We start from the raw sequence: 24443 nt of genomic DNA on the forward strand, positions 1-24443 counted from the left end.
CTCTTAAACTGTTTTGAGCACTGATAAAATTTATAGATATTGCTTCAGTACGCTGAAAATTCTCTTGCTTCCCTAATTACCAGATCTGTTTTATACTTGTGCAAAGGCAACAAGACGAACTGCTGCTTCAGTATGAATAATTTTGCAAAGAGTGGTGGCAGTTCACGTCTGGGCTGGGGAGAAGGAGATAACTATATGATGCAGAACCTAGCATAACTGCATCTGCATATAAATAGACTTAATCAGAAATGCAAATTGCAATCAGAAGAAATTGTAAAGGCCTATGATAACTGAGCAGATAAGAAAAGGTCAAACTCTTGTATAGCTGAATGTTTTAAACTGTTATCAGCCTGTGGTGATTCCTTTTTTATGAACCAAATGTTGAAAAGACAAAATATACACTATTCTGTAATCAATGCCATACAAGTTCTGGATATATTTCTCCCATTTTTACAACTGTTCTGTTGTTAAACCCTATTTTATACTGTCAGTCTCAACATATTCAGGAAGCATCAATGAAATGAAAACAAAGTGAAACCAGAAATAGTCAGCATGAAGTAATACAGTTAATTCCACAGTTAAGTGGAAGTAATTTCTATTTCCTTTTCATTTCCATATGTGAAGCTCTGGATTGACATATCTTAACATCCTCGAGTAAATGAAAAACTAAATGACAACTACTGTTTGCTGAAACTGTTTCATAACACTGTCTAAACTGTGTATTTTTCTTCCATGGTAAAAGTGGCCTAAGACTACAGGAATAACATTGGAAAATGTTATTTAACAGTTTCAAACGTTGCCTTCTTCCTTTTTTGAAACAAAGGGTTTTTATAAATAGTAGCTAAAAAAAAAATATTAAATAGAGGTACTTATAAATTACATGATTTTACATTCAAGATAGAATAAAATAAATATGTAATGGTGTATCATTTCAAGGAGAATTTTTTTTTTTTTTTTAAGTAAGCCAGGCTTAAAAAAAAAAGACAACAGTACAACTTTTTGATCTGTTTTCTTATAATAAATTCTTAGGATTTGAACCAAAAATGTTTACCTAATACTTCTTCCACATTTGACTAGTGCTTCAGAACAAACTAGCGAGCGAAGAGAGCCATCTACTGTCATACCTTGGAATTTTAAAAAGAGTTTTCACTGGATGCATGTCAAATAAAGGAGGGTCTCCATCACCGAGTTCAATAGCTGTTATTCCCAAAGACCATACGTCACATCGAGCATCATATGAGTAGTCATATTGCTGTTCACAAGCAATGACCTATCAGAAACCAAAACAATGTATTAACATAATACAAATTCAGGCCATCCTAGTGTGACACTAAAGAATTTCTTTGAGTCATGCCTAAAATCCTGATTAGCTTTCAAATTCATATCCTTGGATATATAACTCATAACTCAGTTGGTAAATACCCCACAGAATTTATCAGTAAATGACAACTTCTCTTAATTGTTGCTTTTTAATTATTATTATTTTAAAAACAGTCTGTTGTGTTTTTGTTTTTGTTTTTTAATTAAGCTGCATGGAATGCTTCATAAATCTATACAAAGAACATTGCTTTATTAAATTCTGTTCTTGAACACACTTCCTACAACAACCATTGCAAAAGAAGACACAGAATCCATTTGATGTTATTCTTATCAACTTCTATGACTATTCATGAGGAAAGACAGATTTGCACAGCTACTTTTTAGATAAGAATATTCCTGTATTCATTTCTGCCTTTTTAAATAAACATATATTTTTTAATTTTAGTTAATCTCTACTAGGTTCAACTAATAATGATTAAAAAAAATAAAATCTTAACATACCATGTTCCCTAAGACAAATTGAAGTTAACAGGAATCTTCCTTTGAACATCAGCAGAGTTTTGAATCATAAACTCGATGTACACTTCCAGTTAACTCATTGTTTGCACTCTAATCAAAAGCTAACTACTAGATACAAGCTGGATACATGACATTCATTTGAACATGAGATTCAGAGTACTGTTTAAATTTAGACTTATCTTTGCAACAGCAAAAATGTCAGTTCATTGGTTTTTTATTCTGGCTCAAGTCTGTATTCTTAAATCACAACAGTTACACCAACAGCAGATCCCTGCATACTGCTAATATCTACTTCTGTGATTTTTCTCCAAGTTCTAATTGTTGTTACTAATTTGTACTTAACCAGAAACATCTGATAGCATTTCCCAGGGTTGCTGTTTCTGTGTGAGATTATTTATTTATTTCTTACTTTCAAGTAATACTTTCAGTTTTACTTCCAAGCTTTGTGTTAAGGCTTCAGTTTAGGGCACTGCTTTGCAGAAGTGCCAACCTGCAAGTCAGCATCCCAGGTAGCTGCTGGCAGGCAGCCTGATGTACGGAAACCTTTCCTGTAGAGTATCCTGATTTCAGTTCAACCTCTCAAAAGGCTGCTTTTTCTCCAGAACCTCACCTCACAGACATGATCCTTGTTCTATTCAACAGGCACATATGATCTGTCCAACTCTTGCTCTGGAATTCATAACCCCATCACATACTTTATCAGAAAAGAGGTGTTACACATACGATCTACAATACTGCAAAAATGTATATGATTTAAGGTGGCAGTTGGTCACTAGTTAATTCCCCCCCTCCCCCTTTTTTTTTTTCCAACAGAACATCTAGAATGAAAACTCTAACATATTTCTTAGTTCTTTCAAGAATTCATTATAACCTTCATCTCATTCTAGAGATTCCTCATCTCTTGAAAAAGATACAGTAGACAGATTCTATGCAACTCATACAGCTTTAAATCGTCACTCTTATTTCAGAAGCCTATAGGATAATTTCATTTCATTATACTGAATCTTAAAAAGAAGGAAAGAAATGAAATTTCTTGTAAAGTCATGTAAGTCAGTATGAAGAACCATCGTCAGATGATTTGTTCTAAGGCCATACTTGGCATCAGCTGGTATATCCCCCAGTGCAGTTTTCCTCAAGGCTTGAAAGGGCACTTGTTTTGGAAACTATATAAAAAAACAAACATAATAAGGAAAAACATCTGTGTACTCATGCGCATTTTTTCAATTAAAAACAAACAAACAAACATGCAAGTCAGCTTCCAAGGCCATGACTCAGAGGAAGCTGGAAGTGGCTTATCTGTAGTAGACCCAATACAACGTGCTGTGGTCCTTCCTTCTTTATATAAGAAAAATTTTTATCTGCTTGATTGAAAGGCTGCTTAAAGTCCATCTGTTAACAGTGACTACTGCAAAAGTTGCCAAGTTCTCACCGTTGTGCTGAGTTTTTTGCAAATATTTGGCTATTTGTTCTCCAACTTTATGAAGCAGAGGAATATATTTTCATTTTCAAGGGAAGAAGCACCTGCTCAAGGTCACACTGGATCAGCAGCAAAACCAAAAGCACAGCTGAGGTTTCCCACATTTAAGACACCACCACTTGTTACTCTATAAGCACATCTAAATAGCTTCTAACTACAAGCTAATGGCACAATTTGCTGGTAAAGAGGAATGGTATACCAGCACTGTTGGTTAAAAAAAAAAAAAAAAAGCTTTGAGCTTCTCTCAGCTTTACAATGTGTTACCTACCAAGCAAAGAGAGAAGAATGAATAAAGCATCTCTAGATACCCTATGTTCCACCACTAACAGCTACAAATTCCGTAAATACAGCATATGGAGTTAAAATACTTGCACTCTTACCCAGGGGAATTAAATGCTGTCAGTTTGTCTTTCATTCCAACATCAGAGCCTGAAGTGATTCTTTTAGAAAAATATTCCCCTTAATCTGCATTCTTTTTGTTTCCAAAAATTCAACAATGGATTTTATTACCAAGTATATTTTAGTAGTGAGATCAGCTTCAGAGAAAATGCACTAAGTCAGCTCCTTTTCTGACATATCTATGTGGCATGTACATGACTGTAGTGACCGCTCTGGTTTGAAACAAGCTTTAAATTTCAGTGGAACTTATTATTAGAATCTCACCATCTTATGCACCACTAATAGAAGCACAGTAAATAGCACTAATTTTAATTTTCAAAGCAAGAGTTTGATTACAGCTTTTTCCTTGATGATCAGTATATATAGACAATTAGCTTTATATTTTGGCTAGCAGACAACTCTGCCTCAAAATTTAAAGAAATAATTCTCTCAGTCATAATTTACAAGCTAAGTCCTTGGGAGTGCCCCAGTTCTGAAAACCACAGGAACTCCCTGCAGAGCAAAAATCTCTGAAAGCCAGTTAAAAAAAATTCCTATTGATTCATCTTTTATTATGTTCCTGTCTCTACAGAGAAGTCAGAGATACTTATTTTTGGGAATATCTGCTCTTTTCAGTCAGAATTCTGGAGGAGCTAAAACAGCCTCCCAGCTTCTAAAGCTCTACTGATTCCTGCTCTGCGCAGTGGGACCTGAAGGCAGAGAGCCCAGAAATTATCTGGAACTGAAGAATCTGCTACTTCTTTCTCAACCTTATGTAATGACATCACATCTGTACCTGTTTTGTGTCCAGTAAAATCCCCCCATACTGGTAAAAGTCAAGAAGAAAAGGCAGTTTGCATCCCTTGATGTTTTGGGAAGATGTAGTTAATCTTGAGATTTGGCAGTGAATGTCATAGGAACAAGCACCAAGTATTTCACTTCAGCATAGGCTGTTTACGCACACACAGTAGCCCAGGTTGCTAAGGAGACAGACCTTTTGTACTAGTGATTTCATCACTGTTTCCCACCCAGTTATACTGCATTAGGATGAAAAATACCTTATCATCACACAGAAGAACGGGCAACATGATGGTACTTGTCAACGCTATTTGTGTAGAGGGTCACAGTGGGACAGGGTGAGGTGGGGGCAATTCACTGGTCTGGCAAAAACAGCACATAAATCAGTCACACTAACTGGAGGGCATTTAGAGAAGCCAGGGATTAGGCATTCTGTGCAATTTATAACTTTTACAGAAACATAACACTTCACAGAAGAACACAATATGATTCACTCCCTGACAAAAAGATTTTGTACTCAAGGATATAATTCTGCTCGCTTTGAAATCAATGCAAAGATTTCTCTGAACTCCAGCAAGCATGTAAGTAGATCTCGGGTGGATATGAAAAAAGGAAAACATAATACAGAGCACTAGCTGTTATTTGTACACTGGATGTATTGCTTCTGATCAAAAAGTAAGATCTACATATGTTTAGCAGAAGGAAAATACATCAAACCTTTCAAAGCTTACCGGGAATTATAAGAAGTGAACTTACTTCCATTTTGTCTACATACAGACAATGCATGCGTGAAACAGCTGCAAGCACACACAGCATAACAGACTGACAGTAACAGTACAGATCTGCTACCTGGAGACAATCACTACACAATTAGCCCTGGTGATGACCCACCAGCAGAAAGGAGTCTGTAGTTAGAATGTTGATATTCCTGAAGAAAGGCAGTGCTGTACTCAGCTGCCGTAGCTAACTAAGCAGCTTATGAGGTGTGTGAGCACAATGCTGAAAGCAGAGCACAGCGTATGAAAAATAAACGTGGAACAAAATTCTTACCCTTGCTGCAAGGAGAACAAAATTGCTAACTATGCAAGTAGAAATAAATCAACTGAATTTCTGTGCTCCATCTGACACTATGTAATCCAACTTAATTTATATATGTGGTAAATTTAAAATTAAATATTGTGCATCAGCATAAAGAAGTCAACACAAAAAAACACTGAGGATACCGAATTATCCAGAGCAAAGTTAATGCATATGTATTTAGGGTATATATAACATTTATTTATTGTACACACGCACATTCACACAAATAAAATAAGCAAATTCATGTCTGAAATTGGTTATGTATTCCCTCACCTTTTTATTTTAATTTCTGTTCCTTATTTGTGATTATCACTCTGTGGTGTATGAGAAAATGATTACATTGTTAAAAATGTTTCCAAAATAAGAAGTAATTAATATTTTGAATCATTTGCATTACTAATCGTTTCAATTAACATTGATTCATTTAAATTAATTTTCTATCAAGCAGCCATTTGTAATTTAACAGCTATGAATTAAAGAACAAAGCATTTTTATTTTTACATCATCCCAGTGAAATATACCTGAGACTATTGGACTGCCCTAACGGAAGACTACAATCACAGGGAAAAAGAGTACCTCTTATTAGTCCAACAGATATATGGACTAGTATAGCATGGAAAAAGGATAAGCTTTTGAGCACGTTTTGCTTTATATCATGGATTCATCATGGCTTCAACACTACTTATTAGTAGTGTAATTGACATGGTTCATTACCAACCCAGAGAACCTGGGCAGTAAGGATAACACAATCTCCAGAGATTTGGAAATGGTATTGCACAAAGCAACAGAAAACAGAGGCAACTACAGCCCCATAGGTAAATCCACTTAGTGCACAAATCTCTGTGCAAGAAGTACAAAATTTTCTCTCTTTCTTTTTTTTTTTTTTTTTTAAACTACACAGAAGTTTCACAAGTCTTCCACATCCGCTGTTTTGGTTGGAACAAATGCACACCTCCAGCCACTCCGTATTCCTTCACAAGATCATGGCTATGCTACCAAAGGTAACTGCCCAGGTACTGATCTTCCCTCTGGCTGCTCCCTGTTTCAAGCCCCTTCTGCCATTCCAGCCCCTAAGGAAGAATGTAGGTCTCCCAGAGACAAAGGAGGCAGTGATGTATTCTGCTATACCTCTCCTCTGAAGCGAGAGTTCACTGGTGCTGTTCTGCTGTACTGTCTGCCTCTCATACACCATTATCTTTAAAGAAACCTCATTATAGTTCAAAATGTAGCTTTCTGAATTCTATTGCTTTCCTTACAGGCTTTAAGCAGTTTCAGCATAACTCCTTGCTACCACAGCTCATTATACAAGTAGCCTGAAAATAAGAAAGCGGGGAAAAACAACCAAAGCAGAAACTGGCTTTTATTTCTTTATTCACTTTCTTAAAATGTGTTCTCCAAAAAGTAACTTTGTTTATATCATGCCATTCAGCTCTCAGAAGATGACATCTCAGAATCAGTCAGCTCAGTTATATGTGGCCTTCTAGAGATCTAATTCTATCCCGCTTTCTGCCAATCACCTGCTATAACAGCTCCCTCCATTCTTCCACCCAGTCTTGCCCCAGCTATTTAGAGCAAAGGTTCCCACCTTTTATTTCCTCATCTGCTTTCACACATTTATGGTGTAGCAGTTTCTCTCTCTCACGGCCATAGTATTTACCACATGTGCTACATGACCACACTGAAAGCCAGTTCCTCATTTCAAAGAGATAGATTATATTCCCTAAATATAACTGTCTAACGCATTGTGGTGTCCCATTCTTTTAACCCCCTGAAAGCAGTGATGTTATTTCAAATTATGTCAAGCAGACATTTCCTTTACACCATACACTTATGCCCTAACATAAACACAGTAATGTTAAACTACAGGCATTGTCCAAATCACAATGTAACAGAAGTCATGCATCCAATTATTCATGCTTTTTTTTTTCCCCACACTAAAAAAATACATGCGATTTTCAAATATTTCACAATTAATTCTGAGGCCAGATAAATGTAAAATTCTGCTGAAGAAGAAGAAATGTTCCCTACACCTATGAAGTTTCTTCCAGAGGAAGATTTTAAATATAATTTAATATTGATTTTTGACTGGATGTCTTTTTATGTTTTCCATCTTATTTCATTTACTACAATTCACAAGTTTAAAAAAAAAATTAGCAGTTACAGCCAGTTCAATAGTTCATAAGTTGTAGGAGAGTAGTTATTACACCTTTGCAGAATATATTATGAAGAAACACTTCCAAAATTTTCCTTATTAAACAAAGAGAAGATATAAAGTTCATGAAGCTTTTTTTTTAAATCACAAAAATTTCATACTGTACAACTATTTTTAAATGGCTTTCTAGCAGAAAAGTGCATATATATATTATTGAAAACTATCTTACTTATACTGAGCTGTGGATTCCTACAGTTCATTATAAATCAGCATGTTCAAAAGCTCCATGCTCTCCTACTGTTTTGCATCACATTTCAAAATGCAGTTCTTCAAAGGATCAACTATGTTATAATTTCATTCCATTCAAATCATAATTATATATGTAGTTGTCATTTTCTAGCAGTTATCAATAAAAATGTCACTGTACTCCTTGTGGCTTAAATTGCCTTCAGCATCTTTTCAATTCTTTCTGTGTTCAATTACCTTTTTCTATTTTTGTTCCCAAACATATAGATTCTAACTGAGCTTGTTTTAAGGGTCAGGGTAAATTGCAAGAATCTAGCTGACTAGATCACAATAATTTCATTAAACAAAACGTGAACTGGTAAATAAAACTCAGTGTGCAGGTGTAGGTATATGCTTTTGTGATATTTCAATTACTTGGGAAAAAGAAAGTTTGCCATTCAGTTCTGGCTAGGTTTTGTCCAGCTCTGCAATGGAGGCTGAAAACAAGACACATTCAGGTTTGGGAGTGAGGAAGTAAAGGAAGTTCTGTTCCAAGATTTCTAATCTGTTTCCTCTTGCTAGCATTTAACACAATTCATCTCAGCATAATAGAAACAGTCTTCAGGGTAACTTCAGGTATTTGGCAATAGGAAGCTTTAAACAACCTAAACAACCACAGTACTTAAATAGTTCCGCCTTATTTATCTTTTTTGGTTTGACAGTTTTCTGTGTTCCAGCTTCTGTATGTCTGTTTTTCTAACTGTAAGATAATACTAGTTAGGTTAAACAGCAATGACTGATTTTCAAGGGAGTCTACTTTAAAGCTTCTCTGCCCTTGCCAAGTTCTTCAGATGCTTCCACACTGCCTGGTTTGATTCTGCATTTTCATTTTCAGCAACTTTTTGGTTCATTCTGTGTTCTGCTCGAAAACAAATGCTCAAGGACAAATCTTTTTGATAGTACTGTTACTGCTACTCAAACATTAGGGAAAAAACAAGAAAAAAATATAATGTCCCAGTCATCTCAAAACAGTAAAGCTACTGATTTTTATGCTGACCAGCAAAAAGAGTGAGCTGAACTAGACACCTTAGGACACCCTCCAGCCACAGCTATTTTTCAGTGATTTTAAGTACCATTTTTATATAATCCCTTTAATGCATTTTGCGAAGTTCATCTTACAGTATGATGCTTTTCCTCATTATACAGACTGTTCCTTATCCAGGCTTAACAGCTGATTCTTGTTTCCAGTGTATTTGTGTCCTGCCCATATCCTGTTATTCACTTGTATCTGAATACTTTCCTGCATTTTGCCAAGGAAAATATTCTGACAGTTTTACTTCACACTGTTCATTTCTCCAAAACACTCCTGTAGTTCATTCCTTTAAGGAAGGCTTCATCTTCCATTCCTATTCCCCCTTCTGTTTACATCCATCTTTCTCACCTATACCTGAAACGAGGCTCTGTTTTAGCATTATACAATCTGGGGCTTCTATGTTTCACGTGAAGATAGTAAGAATCCAATTAAAAAAAAAAAATCCTTTCTATTTCTCTGAATAATATTTCCTTCCTGTTCTTTAAGGAATATTTGGATTTGACATAGAATTTATCCTATGTCAAAAATTTTGGCAGCAAGATTTTTGAGACTTTTGAGTGCTTTTCTAGTTTTTACTGATCTCAGCACAGTTTCACATAGAAATCACTGTTTCTAAAAAGCTGCTACTCAGGCAGTCTTTTTCAGCTTATTTCAGTCCAAAGCATTCATATTTCACATAAAAATTTGGCTGCATATTTTAAAAATACCAGAATGTTCTCCCAAGATGTAAGGTAAATTGCATCTCACATGTCAAAGGAAATAGGTCGTTCATACAGACACAAAGAAAGCAACTATAGTGACTTGAGCATGTGTTACACAACTGCAAATTTAAAAGCTATTTCAACAACAGCAGGATGGATACCTAAGCATCTTGCAGCTGTTTTGCAGACTGGTACATCACGAAGCTTCATCAGTGTTTTTCACACAGGCATCAATATGTGATATAAATTACTATCCTTATGGTACTGGGTTAGTTATTTTGACAAATCTTTTCAAAACAGGCAGGATATCAAGCTAGCCTTGATCCTTTTTGAGTGATCCACATAATGCACACCAGTTACATGTATGTTGTATTTTTTGAACAAATGTGTCTTAGTCTCTGTTTATTTCTTTGGGTTTTTACCTTCAGAATGAGTATTTTCAGGTGGGATGGGTTATAAATTTGGTATGATTTGACATTGATTGCAATTACTCAAGCAAAACAGCACTGTAAAAATCACCTCCAAAAATCCGAGTTCAAGAAAATATTTCATAATATTTCTGTCACTGTGTAAAGGAGTGTTTTACAAAGGCTTCAGAACGTCTGCAATGAAGGTGATTCCATAAATAATGCTTGCACAGTGGTTTCTAAGCTGCCTTGTGTCTCTTTTGTGACGTAACTGGTTGTTATGGAGATGGTAAAATATCAACCATTTTTTGTGAGAGTGTGGAAGATCAATTTTGGATCTGTTATAGCAGCTTCTTTTCCCTGCTCATCTGTAATCAGCCGTCCTTACGAAGCTACAGAGATGTATAAGTAGTATAGTAGATTTTAAAAGAAACAGATGTTTGCACAACACTTAAAATTGTTTTGCACACGGAAACAAATTTACACACCTGTAACAGATGCAAATTCCACCCAAAATTCCTCTAAATTCAAATATATCTAAAGGTCTCCAATGCAAATGAGGCTATTATGATTTAGGTTTAACAGCTTACAAAGAAACAAGTCACTCCCTCTTCACTCCATTTCTGACTTCATAATCTACATCTTATAAAATTGCACTGTTTCTTACAGCAAGAAGGGCAACAATTAATATTTTTAAACCTTAAAACCTTCAGTTAAACATCCAATTGACCTTAAATTTACAGAGAATATACTGTCTGGAACCATTGCAGATTATTCTTCTTTATTTTTAAGCTATGCCAGCCCATGAGTCCAAGTGTACGTGTCCCCAGCAAGTGAAAGAATTCTGAACTTCAGGTTTTGCTACTCAGAAACAGAATTCTTGAACCATCTCGCAAAGTTAAACAACTATAACTATTGTTGCCTGTTTGGTTTTTTTGTTTGTTTGTTTGTTTTTGACATAAACCTTGGGAAAGCAAATGAGTTTTACGTTTTGATTATTATTATCTAGCATTGGCTGCTTTATAAATCTCTAAGTACTCGCTCACATTTTACTATATATTACAGCTTGTATTACAGCTGGAAAGAATATTGTGGTGAAAATGGGAAAAGAAACAAACAGGGAAGGAACCTACATTCAAAGATCTAGGTTCATAGGAAAGACTCCACAGAGGGGGGATCTCTTTCTGGAGATTCCCTCCCCAGTGGCAGTCAGCCCTTAAATGGGGTCTAGGAGGGAGGGAGTGAGGCTTCACCCCTTCCAGTCACACAGCTGAACTGCCCTTACCTGTGCTCCCAGGGCTGATTCAGTCCTTTCCTCAGGCAATCAATCAGTGGTTTAGCACTAGGTGAGTCCCATACTAGTTCCCATACACTAGAATATACACCAATTGCTCTTTTCACTCTGACATCTCTTCCGCTGTACTGACACATATACCTACTTCTATAGTATTTAAAAAAGTGAGTAGTAGCATGGATTACAATAGACAAACTATAAATGAACCCTTTTGTTTTTTCCTGTAAACACTTCTTTCCATTTCAGTATTTACCTTCATATTGTGGCTAATCTCATGTTATCAACGTGCTTGAGATTATTTTGTGTTATGTGATGTTATAGTATTAGTGCTTCTGAAACACTTTTTTATGATTTTTTTTGGCCCAACTACTTGACAAGATAGTCTGTAATTAAGGTTAAAGGACACACAGCTGAGCCAAGGTTTTCACAGAGTCTTAAATCAAGATAGTAATGTGGGAAGTCGTCCTTCTTCCACCCTGTATTTAAATGCTCAGACAAGCACACACATACACAAAAAAATACTTCCCTGCAGTACAACCTACAGAACATTCTGAATGTCTGACATAATAGAGAAGGAGAAGTAAATGTATGAAAGTACATTAAGATCCTCAAAAGATAGACAAGCCTATTTCAATATAGACATTAAGTCCTCATTAAATTTACCTATCCTATAAATACTGGTGCTGTTTGGGCCAATATTGTAATAGGTCAGGATGAGCATTACGAGTTGTGTCTCTCGCTAGCACACAGAAATAGGGTATTAACTATCATTTTTTAAAGGACCTTTCCTATATTTAGTGAATTCATCTCCATAATAGAGCAAATGGATCAACAATACAGATCAACTAGCCAACTGCAGAAAAACTGCATGCATTTCCTCAGACCAGAAATCTGCGTATAACATAGCAGAAAAACATGCACAGAATCATATTCACATGTGCAGGGCCAGATTAACTTCAAAAACTTTAGTCCAAGAGAGGATTGGTCCCCATATGTGTGAAACCTCAGGAGACTGCAGAATTGCAGACTGCAGTTTCCCCAGCCCAAGCTCTCAGCTGTAGATTCCTATCTACCTAAATCTATAGCACATACTCAACTATTTTGTGAAGGGTTCTTTAAATGTCCCATACTGGTACTTTTCACCTAAAAAGCATTTCTATAGAATTACATAGTGCTTAAATGTGTCTGATTGGGAAGTCATAAAATTTTCAAGACAACCCTTAATGACTTGGAGATCATCTGTATTTTTATGGAAACACTACAGAGACAAAAACAGTGAATACTGATACTGTTCAAAGAATCCAGTTTGTGTATTCTAGTAGTACATTCATTGACAGGAGCCATAGATGTGGAGAAAAGTAGAAATATGGTCCTTAGATGGAAAGAAAAGATATTTCTTGATTAAAGTGCCAACAAATCATGCATTACAATGAAGGAAGACAATTCAGGATTCAAAAAACAGTTGCCTACCTCAGGAGCCATCCAGAAGGGTGTTCCCACTGAGGTGTTTCTACGTAGCCGTGTGCTGGTGAGCTGGGCTGAAACACCTGGAACAAAACAGAAACAAATTTGGCTTCAAATTCATTAAATCAGGTCAGTTTATTTGAATTATGTAGGAAACAAACCTCTGAGGTCACAGCTACAGGCCAAAGTGCAGTGTTACTACTGAATTCTTTGATTAATTTAATTTTTCCACAGCTCATCCCAGACAGACCACAGCTTGCTGTTTTCTTTCTAAATTGCTAAGAGATTTTTTTTATGAATGATCTCAGTCTGAAGCACTTTCATTCAAATTCAAAAATTTAATCAGCTCTTAATATCACAGATGCCTCCTTCTGCCATTTTTCATGAGTATAACCTGGAACATTTCAAATTCCAATCTGAATTTAAAACCTATTTTTCAGAAATGTTGCCCAAGCCTACCTGAAATTTATTCCCTGAATGCTGCTGGCAGGAACCTTGCAGAAGTTCCTTCTCAACAAAACATTTATGCACTTGTTTAAAACAAATCTTTTCCTGTGAAAAACATGGAAGCTTAAATTCTTGTACTTAGGAATTAAGCAAGTGCTTAAAACAAAGCCTGTGCTTCATTGGTTTTCTGACTGAGGCTAGACTAGTAAAGCACAGCAGAAAAAAGGAAGGAAGGAACTAGAGCAAAATGAATCAATATTAACAAATCAAAATGAAATTTCAAATCATTTTCTGTGCTCTTGTCAACTGTGTTCCTGTAGAATTCAGGAGAATTCAAATAAGCTGAACAAATGCAATACTGACAAAAATATTTCGCACTACCATTGTTGTGAAAAAAGAAAACAAAAGAAAACATGATCTACTCCCACAGTACCACCTACAAAGAAAAACAGGTAGAAACACATCATTTATGATTTGTGCCTGAGTAAGAAATTGAGACTCAAAATTAGTAATTTGTAAATTAAGCAATAAGGTTGCTGTATTGATGATTCAATTCTGTATTTATTTTTCATTTCAGTGTGATTGCAAGTCTTGATTTGGTGGGTAACGCTGTGAAACAGCTAATGACTGGAGTCTACGAGCCTCTGTACATTTAACTGTTTTCTCTTAAGCTAACCTAATTTGTAGCTGCCATCTATGGACATTCCAAAACAGCATGGAACACCAAATAGCTGAGACAGGGAGAAAGGGGGAAGGAGGGAAGATGGTGAAAAAGAGAGAAAGAACACGAATGAGTGATGAGTTGCAAACATTTTGGGTCAACATTTATTCAAATATGTCATGCTATTGAGTGAAGTTGAAGGAAAAAACATATTACACTGAAAAAAGAACAAGTTGAAAAGTCATGCAATAAAAGCAAACAAATAACTATGTGCAATCTTCTCAGTGTGCTAATATCCATACATACCGCCTTGATATGAATTCACTTTCTCTTCCCCCGTTCTATCTGTTATGTATAATGGATAGAACTCACTGACTAGGTAATCTCTGAGTATTTCCTTTTATCTCCAACAATTTGGATTCTAGACCCTCATTTAGTATGCCCAATTCAATACTAAATCTAGAATTATTATTTCCTTTCCTATTTTCTTTGCTCCTTATCACACAAACAAATCTCCTTAACATTCCTTCAAAATGGGAGAGGATTATTAGTTCCAGGGATTAGCCTAAAAATATCAAATGCATCCACTGTTTTTGTGCTCTTAATCTGAGATCTTTCAGACTTCAGGCACTCCATATGACAAAAGTAGAGCTGTAACATTCTCAGCTGCAGCTCAAACTTAGCTCTTCTGCAAGTAGTACAAAATGTTTCAGACTGGATACAAGGAAAATGAGGAACACAGAATGGCCATTTCTAAAAAGCTTGATGCAGGTGACTTGCCAACAAAGAGAAACCCTAGCAGAAGCAAGAATAGGCTCCCATTTGATGCCATTCTGCTGTTTGAATAGCAAAACCCTTCTCTTCCTGAACTCTGCATTTTTCACTAACCATCTTTCACCTCCTGCAACAAATGGGACAACTCTACAGACAACAGTTACAGCTGTAACTCAGTCCTAATTTGATCCTAAGTCCTTTCTATGACTAAAGCAGTGGGCTAGTGAGAAAAAGAGCAATTCAATGAAACCTTAGTGCATACTACTTTGTCAGATATAGGAAGTACATTTCGGTATTTCCTAGTGGCTAAGTACAAGGAAACACCTGAGTGTTTGCTCATGTCTTTTTCTGAGGTATATTTGTTGTATTTGTTATAATTTGCTACTGTTACTGGTGAATCTTAAATGTTAAGAAATAAAAAAGCCCCAGCAACATGGAAAGAGATGAGATGCCAGAAATCTTGGGATTCTCAGTTTTCCTGAACATGCCACTTAGATTTGTATACCACAGATACGCCTTTGGACTCAGGAGCTCCAAGCTGAGCTTCAGCAGCAGCTAATGCCATTGACATGTATGGTAAGAGTTGTCAGAGAAAGAAGCCAATATTTCCCAAAAGGGCGTAGTTACAAACAACAACCATACTGATAAAGAAATTACCTGTCTCCCTTATATTCCCAGGGACTTGCCGCAAATTTTGCTTCAAGCCATGTTTCTCCCACCACTATTTTAATTGTTACCTCTAATGTTCAACATAATGAATTTCTGTCCCTAGAAGGTTCTGAGAAGTTTGCTGCTTTCTTGGTTCCAACTTACTTTATAATCTCCAACACAATCATTTTTAATGTCAAACTTCTAATACTGATGATGTCATGGTATTCTATTTATTTTCCACTATATGAATTTCATTTTTTTTAATCATTACTATTTGCAGGATTTTTGGCACGTCATCGTATACTACTCTCAGTTTGTGAAAATTTTTCTTTACCTTCATGCACTACTAAACATACATCTGTTATCCAAGCAATACTATTCTCAATGATGATTATCTTATGCATTTTATGGTTAACTAATGAAACACATATTACTAATAATTCGTTTCCATTGCATACATATCTCTCAGACTACATACAGCACTGTGTTATTTTTCTGAATGGATATATGTAAGAAGAAAAATGCTGGACTGAATTAAATTTTATTGACAAGTCCCTTTCTCTTTTCCTCTCCCTACCCTTCTATTTCTTACAATATTTCCAGACTGGCCATGCTTGTATATAACAGCAATAATAACATATTAAATGGATATTGGGTTTTGGACACATGGGACCATTTTACCTTCTGCTCAGAGGGAACAAACTGCTAGAGGCTAGCAAATGTCATTTCAAAGAGAAGGATGTTTTCTTTTCATATGCAAAAGACAGAATTTAAATTTAAATTAGGACAATTACTGTGAAACTGACATTCTTTGCAAAATGAAAAAAAAAAATTTGTAAATGACACCTTCAAAAATATTTTAAACAATAAATTATTATTATTGCTCTTTTAAGTTAAAAATGTATTACTGATTTTTTGATACCATTTTCGTTCTTGCTTTCCCATTTTTCCTCCTTAAAATAATCTTGATAATTGTCCTGATAATCTCTCACTATAGCATTCTGCCTTCCCAGTGGAAAGTAAACAGATGCCTTTGGCTAAACTGCATGTATCAGGAAAACAAATGGGAAGTGGTCATTACCGAAGTCAACGAGCTTGACTCCACCTTCTGTTGTCAGAAGAATGTTGTTCCCTTTGACATCTCGATGAATGATCCGGTTATTGTGTAAATGCTGAAGGCCCTATATGCCAGCAGTAACAAAAATAAGTTTACTCTCTTATTTAAAAACAATTACCACCCTACTATTAGGGAATGTAATGAAGACAATCTGCACATAGTCTATAGAAACATCTGTCCACAGGATTACATGCTTGATATAACCCCTGCTGCAGTAATAGCCCAGATAATATTGTCAACATTATCATTCTTTGTAAATGGAAAATATATGCATGAGATGAGCAAATTGCACCCTCTGCTGTCATTACAAGCCCAGTGAACAACCTTACCAAGAGAGCACCATATAAGATGTATGAGATCATAGCTTCATCCAATTGTTGGCCACACTTCAGCAAACCTTTGACAAGTTCTGTGACAGACCCTCCATTGCACAGCTGTGAAGTGGGAAGAAAGAAAAGGGGAAGAAAGCAAGACATACCCTCAGTTACACAACACACTTATTTAGGCTGTAAACAACTACTGCACAAAACTGTACGACAACACAAGTCAGGGAACAACCAGATTTTTACTTTTCTACTATCCATAAATTTATCCATGTGAGGAAAATGCATTTTTTTTTTAATGTCAAAAGTCTTTAAAGTCTGGAAAACGTGCACCAAAAGCTACTGACAAGAGTGTACTTAGTCAGTAAGGTCTATATAGACTTAGTTCTTTCAAATTCTACATTCAATTTTGTAATATAGAGTATTTCACAATTTCACCATATAAAATTTTGTTATATGCAATACCACACATAACCTATCTGATGTGCTACACTTGGAAAAACAAACAAACAAACAAAAAAAAAAACAAAAAAAAAAATCCACACATGGAAATCCAAGCTCAAATTCAATACAAAGCCAGTAGGCATACAGTAAAAAGCAACAGCAAAACAAAGATACTAAATCTCCTTTATCAATAGTTAATGGAATTTAATACGAAATGTCAAAGGACATTCATTCAAGCAACGCAATTCTACCATAGACAGAAGTTAAATGCATTGTTGAGATTCTATGACTTAAAGGGGAAGTAAAGCTTTTCCATTCTGATTCAAGTCATCATTCAAGAACAGGGAATAGAATTTCTAAAATGAACTGTAATTAAAAAGAAAATGCTAACCTTTTCAGCCTACTTATAACAGACCAAAGTATTTGAATGCCATTATACTGAACATCAGCCTGCGTAAATCTCTGCATCTATTAAGCCTGGATATTGTTTAGAAATCCTCACTTATCTTGCAAAAATCTTTCGCAATCACTTATCTGGCAACAAGACTACCATATGTCATTTTACATTTTTCACTGCAAGAGTACCGATTGCCACTGAAGAATTAATAATAGGCATTTCTGTTGCTAGTTTCTAGAACAACCAAATTCTAGTTTTATATTACATTTTCTCTGTTCATTTTGAAACAGGCAGCATGTTTGTTAATTGTTTACTATGTTACCTCTACGTAATGTTTCTCATTTCCCTTGAGTGCTTGACCTCTCAAAAAATTTGAAAATTATTTTTCCAACAAGAAAAATCAAGCTGTTTTTAAGCTGTTTTTAATCTTACCAACAAGGTACAGTGGTTTTCGAGGCAGAATGTAGCACCTTGAATAGAAATAAAATATAAGGACTTTCCCTCTTAAACAAATTTTTGTGAGATTTTCAACAGTACATTATGACATATCATCTATCACCAGTCTTTTGATAAATGGCCCCTATCAGAAAATCATGAAAGCTGTGGCTCTCCTAGCAATAGAAAACAGAGACCCACCAACATTCACTAGTTAAGATGTAATATTATCAAGATGTTTTTACCTCAAGTACTAGCCAGAGCTGTCCTCCCACATATATATCTGCTTTGTAGAACATCCCATAAAATCTAACAACATTAGGATGATTGGGAAGAAACTGCAAAATATTATATTCTGCTTCAATTTCTTCATCCACATCCTAAATAGGAAATACAAACATACAGAACATACAAACACAGTAAGCCTGTGTAAAGCAAGAATAAACTCTTATGGATAAAAAGAGCTATTTTTAAGCAGTTTGTACTTTTAAATGACTTTCTTCTAATGCTGCTGAAAGTACTCACATGAAACTGCAAATTAAATCCACAGTATTTAATTTAATCAAATCCTGACACTTGATTTTTTTACATGCAGAAATGTGAAATCTGTATAAAGCAAGCAGTTCCTCTTCAAGGACTCTTTTAATGAATAATATATGCAACTGGAAAAGTAAAAATTGCTCTAAACATTACTTAGCTATCTAAATAAGAATTTTTTAATGTATTAATTTCAAACATGCATATTTCTAAGAAAAATGTATGAAAATGTAATTATATGAACCTTTGATTCATTATTTTTTCTTTTCCTGTTTGTGGTCCAAACAGGACAACAGATGAGATCAAATAATTTCACAGAACCTCCAAGTGGAATGTTGTAAAAATAAAAACATTAAGACGGACATAAACTAGAAACTATTGAAAAGAGAAATATCAACATTCATTAAACAAGCAAATGTTACTAAGCATTTGTTAGTATGACAGTTCTGTGACAATTAAAAAATGTTGAATATCAGCTCATAGGCCAAAAATTAGAACAATATCTAAGCAGTAAATTTCCTTGCTTCTGCAGACACTGCAACTACTAAAAATATTAAACATTTACGTGGAGGGCCGTTTTGGCTTGTTTGTTTTTATCTATCTTGAGGCTATCATCTTACTTAGTACTTTTCCCAGAATTACACAAGAGAAAAAGCAAGACAGGCTTCAGAAGTAGTAGGTAATAGAAATGCAACCTTTCATAGTAAATATACTCGCTCAACTGTTACAATCAAACTCCAGCTTGATCCAATCTGTACAGTGGTCAGTTAATTCTTCCACTGAAAGTGAGGGCCTTGGCTCCACTAAAACTGGAGCTAGCAGAGAACCACTTCCAAGAATTTTACCTAGGCTTTAATTATTGCCTTTCCTTTAATTATTGTTTATCAGGGTTAGACGCTTACAGAAGACAATTGTAAAATATCATGAAGTTCACAGTATTTCTGCAATGGAAAAAGCAACCCTTTTAGGGAAAGTAGAATAAGAACATTTAAGATTAACAGTATCTTTTATCTTCCTTCCTAAAACAGACCCCTAAGAGGAATGCCTTTGTGCTTTCCTATCACATGGATGCTCCAAGCACAGGTGTCTGAATTTGTACTGGACGACTTATATAGATATAAAAATGAAACTTAGCAAATGCTGTTTCCAAAGAGCATGCAAGATGATGAAATTTTCAGCAGCATCTTTCAGGTTTCCTTCTGCCAACCCACTGTGCAAAAACATTTCCTCCACGATGCTTTCAATATCTTATGTTTAACTTATACTTTAAATGTATAAAAATTATTTTAAATTAGCAATGGAGTTTAATACTTTTACTTACACTAATAGGATCGAGAATCTTTACTGCTGCCAGACTCCCATCTTTCTTATTGGCAACCTTATAGACTTTACCATAAGTGCCTTTTCCAATAGTTTCTATAATTTCCCAGGTGTCTGTGGGATCAGCTAATGATTCTAGTCCGATCATACTAGAATTGTATTGAAATAATCCATACAACGGCTTCCTGAAAAACAAAGCAGACAGACATACAATGGGAAGCCTTAAGTAACTGAACTAAAGCAGCCGTGTTATGATAAAGAAATCTAATATTGAGAAGAAATGCAGATGGAATGACAAAGGAAAATCATGCAGAGGTATAAGATCACTATACAAAGGAAGGCAAAGAAAACACATTAGACCATTTCTCATTACTTACTTTGCTGCATGTATTAACTATTTGCTTTATACATTGCTGCATATGCTAAATAATTCTGAACCCATTTCTGAACTTTTGACAATATCTGATCTCTCTCCTTATTGCATGCACTTTTAATGGACATTTTATACAACCGGTTTAACACAGCTCATGAAATGAGACCTTATTTCCTGTGCATTAAAAAGCTATGTCATTCATGTAATGTGTTTTATCCAACTCCCTGGATAATTGCCAGGCAAACACTCAGTAGGTAAAACACTTCATCATATCTGATACATCTACAATGGAGCTGTATATAACCAGTTCATTAGTTTAGACCAGGCTGGCAGGTATCGTAAAATACAAAACAATTTGATACTAGACATCAGGAATGTCACTAGGGTAACAATTATCACTGAAGATGTTTCTCAGCAATTCCACTTGTCTCTGTCTCTGTCTCTGTTTCAGTCAGTGTGGCTATCAGTATGCAGACCACCTCAGCTACCTTTGCAATTAACTGGAAAATGTAAGTTCTGACATCCATGAACAAACTGAAGGAGAAAAATTGTAAAGTAATCTTGAAATAAGCAATTGAAGACAACACCATGGTTGACTGCAAAAGCTCCCAGTTTTTGGAGATTAATCAGCTAGCACCTCACTCCAAATGATCCCAAACAGACCTGACTTCTAAGGTTTGAGCCATTTCCTACTGTCTTCTTATTCTCTATAACATTCCCAGCAGCACTGACAGCTATCCGGCATCAAGAATTTAGTCAGAAAGAATGTGAGCCTGATAAAAAGTCTGAGAAATTAAAAAGGAATGAAGCAGCAGCTACTCAATGTAATTAAAGAAATAACTATGTTTTCTAATCATGCTAGAGAAGAAAATAAACTGCATTCAAATTCACATGCAGCCCAGATATGTGTACCAGAATGGAGATGTTTGTTTCCATGCTTGATACCTTTGCAGGGGAAAGAAGTTTTTAAATTCCTTTAAATGCCAAGAAAAAAAAGCAGTGACACGTAATTAAAGAAATTTACCACACAGAAAACACAAAACATTGCATTTCTTGATGAGGAGAGGGAAAGGGAGGAGAACAGATGAAAGGAGAGCAGAGGAGAAAAAGAAAAAGCTAGTCAATGTCATTAATCTGCTGAACGTCAATAACAATCAGGACAGTTTCTCACTACTTGGATTCAATACAGCATGCTACAAATAAAGAAGAGTATTCCAAACACATACAGTCAGCACCTCAATGTTGAAGCAAATCATGAGAGAGAATTTGCTGAAGTCGGTGAACAGACTGTACTGCATGAACTGAAGACAGCATCCTCAGACATGTAGCTTCTGATAAGCCAACCATAACAAGTTTTACTTGGGGTAGGAAGACAAATGCAAATGTAAGCAAGAACAGCTGTATCCCAAGTTTAAAAAAAAAAATTAACAAAAGCCGAAGACATATTGAACATGTCACTTTAATGCTTCATCAGTAAAGGCAGCTGGCATTCGCCTATCACTGTAACAACTAGCCTATCACATAGAATGTCCAAAAAATGATGCGTAGCACTCTTCATACTAATGTAACATTTATTAGAATGCCTCTCTTCCTAAGCAGCCAGTGTGAACAAATATATTTTTCTTTAAAAATTAAAAAAAAAAAGTTGTGACATTTCCTGAATTTGTTCTGATAAGTTATCATTAAACACTACCTCTGAACTTTCAACTTTTTTTTTTAGTCATTGCCTTTTATCAGAAAACAACATGGACAAAGGAGAATTTAATGCAAAACTGTTATAGATGGAGTCTGCATGAAAGAGAGAAGAAAAATTTTAATGAGTAAGCACTTCTCTGCATTTTCTTATAACAAAGTAGAACTTTGTTCATGTCCAGCTTAGAAGCAGATTTGCCAAATATGTAGCACAATCATCTTCTGCTTAAACTAGAAGTCTCTTCTTGAACTCAAACAATACATACCAAATGAGGTTCTGTATCTGCCACCAGTGAAAGTGTTCTTTGAATGCAACATAGTAAGTTATGACATTTCTGTGATAGATGTAAAAATTTTACATTATAAAAAAGCAAAAGAACAGTATGTACTACTATCTTAAACATTATAAATGTCTAATTTTTTTTAAAGTGTGCAACTTCTGCTTTTTCATTAGTTTTTGCTTGCTTACTCATTTACTGAGCTTCACAAAATAGTGTGCCTTAAAAGAAGGGCTGCCATATTTTTATTTATTAGTACAAGAAAAAGTTACACGTGAATGCAATCAATTCTATAAAACCCCATATCCACAAGACCTTAACTCTAAAATGTAAAAGCTGAAATTTCTTTAGGAAGGCTTTTCCTCTTTCACTGCTTGCACATCAGATCTCATATCTGTTCTGTGCTTTGAAGTGATATACAAAGGGTGGCTTCTAGCTGTGAAAAACTCAGCACTGTCTTCCCCAGAGGGAGCCTCAATCCATTTCAGACCTCCTGATTACAAGAATTTCACAATTTCTGCCACCAGATGGAGAAAACTTCTCAGTGGTTAAATCTGTTCCAAGCCAGCAAGCAAAATAGCCCACAGCAGATGCTGAAAAATTACACTTTGGCAATTAACTCTACTGGCTGGTGAACATGTTACACAAAGCTATTTGTGACTGCACACTCTTAAGCTTTTTGAGGAATGACTGGATGTTATCAACAACCCCTTGCACTCTGCCAAACCTTATTTTACATAATAAAGAATACAAAGCAAAAGGACAACTAGACAGGAGTCTTGACAAGATGTTCTCAGGCTGAAACAGGAGCAAATAGAAAGATTTTCGTTCTTTTTTTTTTTTCCCTTAAAAAAGAGAGAGATAAACTACTTTTTAAAGTAAACCTGTGTTGACCAACCATGAGAAACAAGAGGAGAAAACAAAATCTTAATGGGCTTCAGCAACTGACGGTATTTCTTTCAATTGCCCATGAAGTGAGACATTCTCCATTGAGAAAGTAAATCTCAGTAGTTTTTTTTGTAACACCAGGACATTTTGAAAACCTTTAGAAGTCACAACAAATCAAGTGAGACCATGTGCAACAGACTAAGTTTTAAGATAGCAAATGCATAAAAAAGTTTTATCTAAATTTAAAGAAAAAATAAGGTTGGCATTAGAATCATTAATTATGTATTACCCTCTTCACAGGAAGACAAACAGACTGCAAGGTTTGTCTGATAAAAAAAGAGTGGATGTGACTGTAAGGGCCTTGATTTAGTGACAGAATTCAGAAAGACAGGTTGATGATTGGACATTTTCCTGAAGGTCTTTTCCAACCTAGATGATTATATCATTCTATAAAAAGATAACAAAAGAAATACAGCTTACATACAGTCCACAAGTCATTTTTCCATTTGTGAACCAGACTTCTCTAATGGCTCTAAACAGCCTCCAAAAAAGCCTTCTGGAAATTACATGGTATTCCAGAAGTTCTTCTTTGATTCTCAATGCAAATTCACAAAGTTCAAACTATATTGTGAAAATAACAAAAAAGACTGCACAGAAATATTATGTAGAGATTTTACATGACGTAACAACCTCTAGAACAAAGTCAACATTTTTCTGGCACATGTATTATTCTGCAGCTATCTTTCTCAGAAATGATAGGAACAAGATGGACCCATAAGCAAGAGAAACAGTGCCAGAAATAGCTTAAGCATTGCAGTTTTCTTTTTGGTAGTGCCTTACTGAATTTTCATACAAGAGTTATTTGCCTTACTGACTTCAAACAGGCACCCTTTTTCTTGTTTACTGTAAAACAAGATAGCTATACAGGTTTTAAAATTAGTATGATCCTCAGTCCATCCTGGTGCTTTAAACAACAGTGGAATACAGTATTGTATAGTTTGAATTTTAATGCAGCTGTTAGGGACATAAAAGCAATTTCAGTTAATGCTAGTGAGAAAAAAATAATGTATACATCTAAAAAATACTGTTCCCACATGAATTACTCTTGCATACAGCTAATTTTTTTAGCATTATTTTTCCGGCTCTTCTCGCCTGTCTTGTGAAACAGCTGGCTGATGTTCTTCTGGCATCTACAGAA

At 35.3% G+C, this 24443-nt stretch overlaps 1 protein-coding gene across 1 annotated transcript; it reads right to left on the reverse strand.

The window, feature by feature from the left end:
• Positions 1–978: 978 nt before the first annotated feature.
• LOC104911725 (myosin-IIIb-like) lies at positions 979–20335 on the reverse strand. Its single transcript, XM_031554220.1, has 6 exons — positions 20016–20335; positions 18403–18537; positions 16888–16992; positions 16523–16622; positions 12915–12991; positions 979–1270 (listed from the first exon to the last, which is right to left on the reverse strand). Exons 1-6 carry the CDS (start codon positions 20160–20162, stop codon positions 1082–1084), a joined length of 753 nt encoding a protein of 250 aa, XP_031410080.1. The 5' UTR covers positions 20163–20335; the 3' UTR covers positions 979–1081.
• Between the last annotated feature and the right edge of the window lie 4108 nt (positions 20336–24443).

This window comes from Meleagris gallopavo, chromosome 7, assembly GCF_000146605.3.
Source record: "Meleagris gallopavo isolate NT-WF06-2002-E0010 breed Aviagen turkey brand Nicholas breeding stock chromosome 7, Turkey_5.1, whole genome shotgun sequence".
Taxonomy (NCBI): domain Eukaryota; kingdom Metazoa; phylum Chordata; class Aves; order Galliformes; family Phasianidae; genus Meleagris; species Meleagris gallopavo.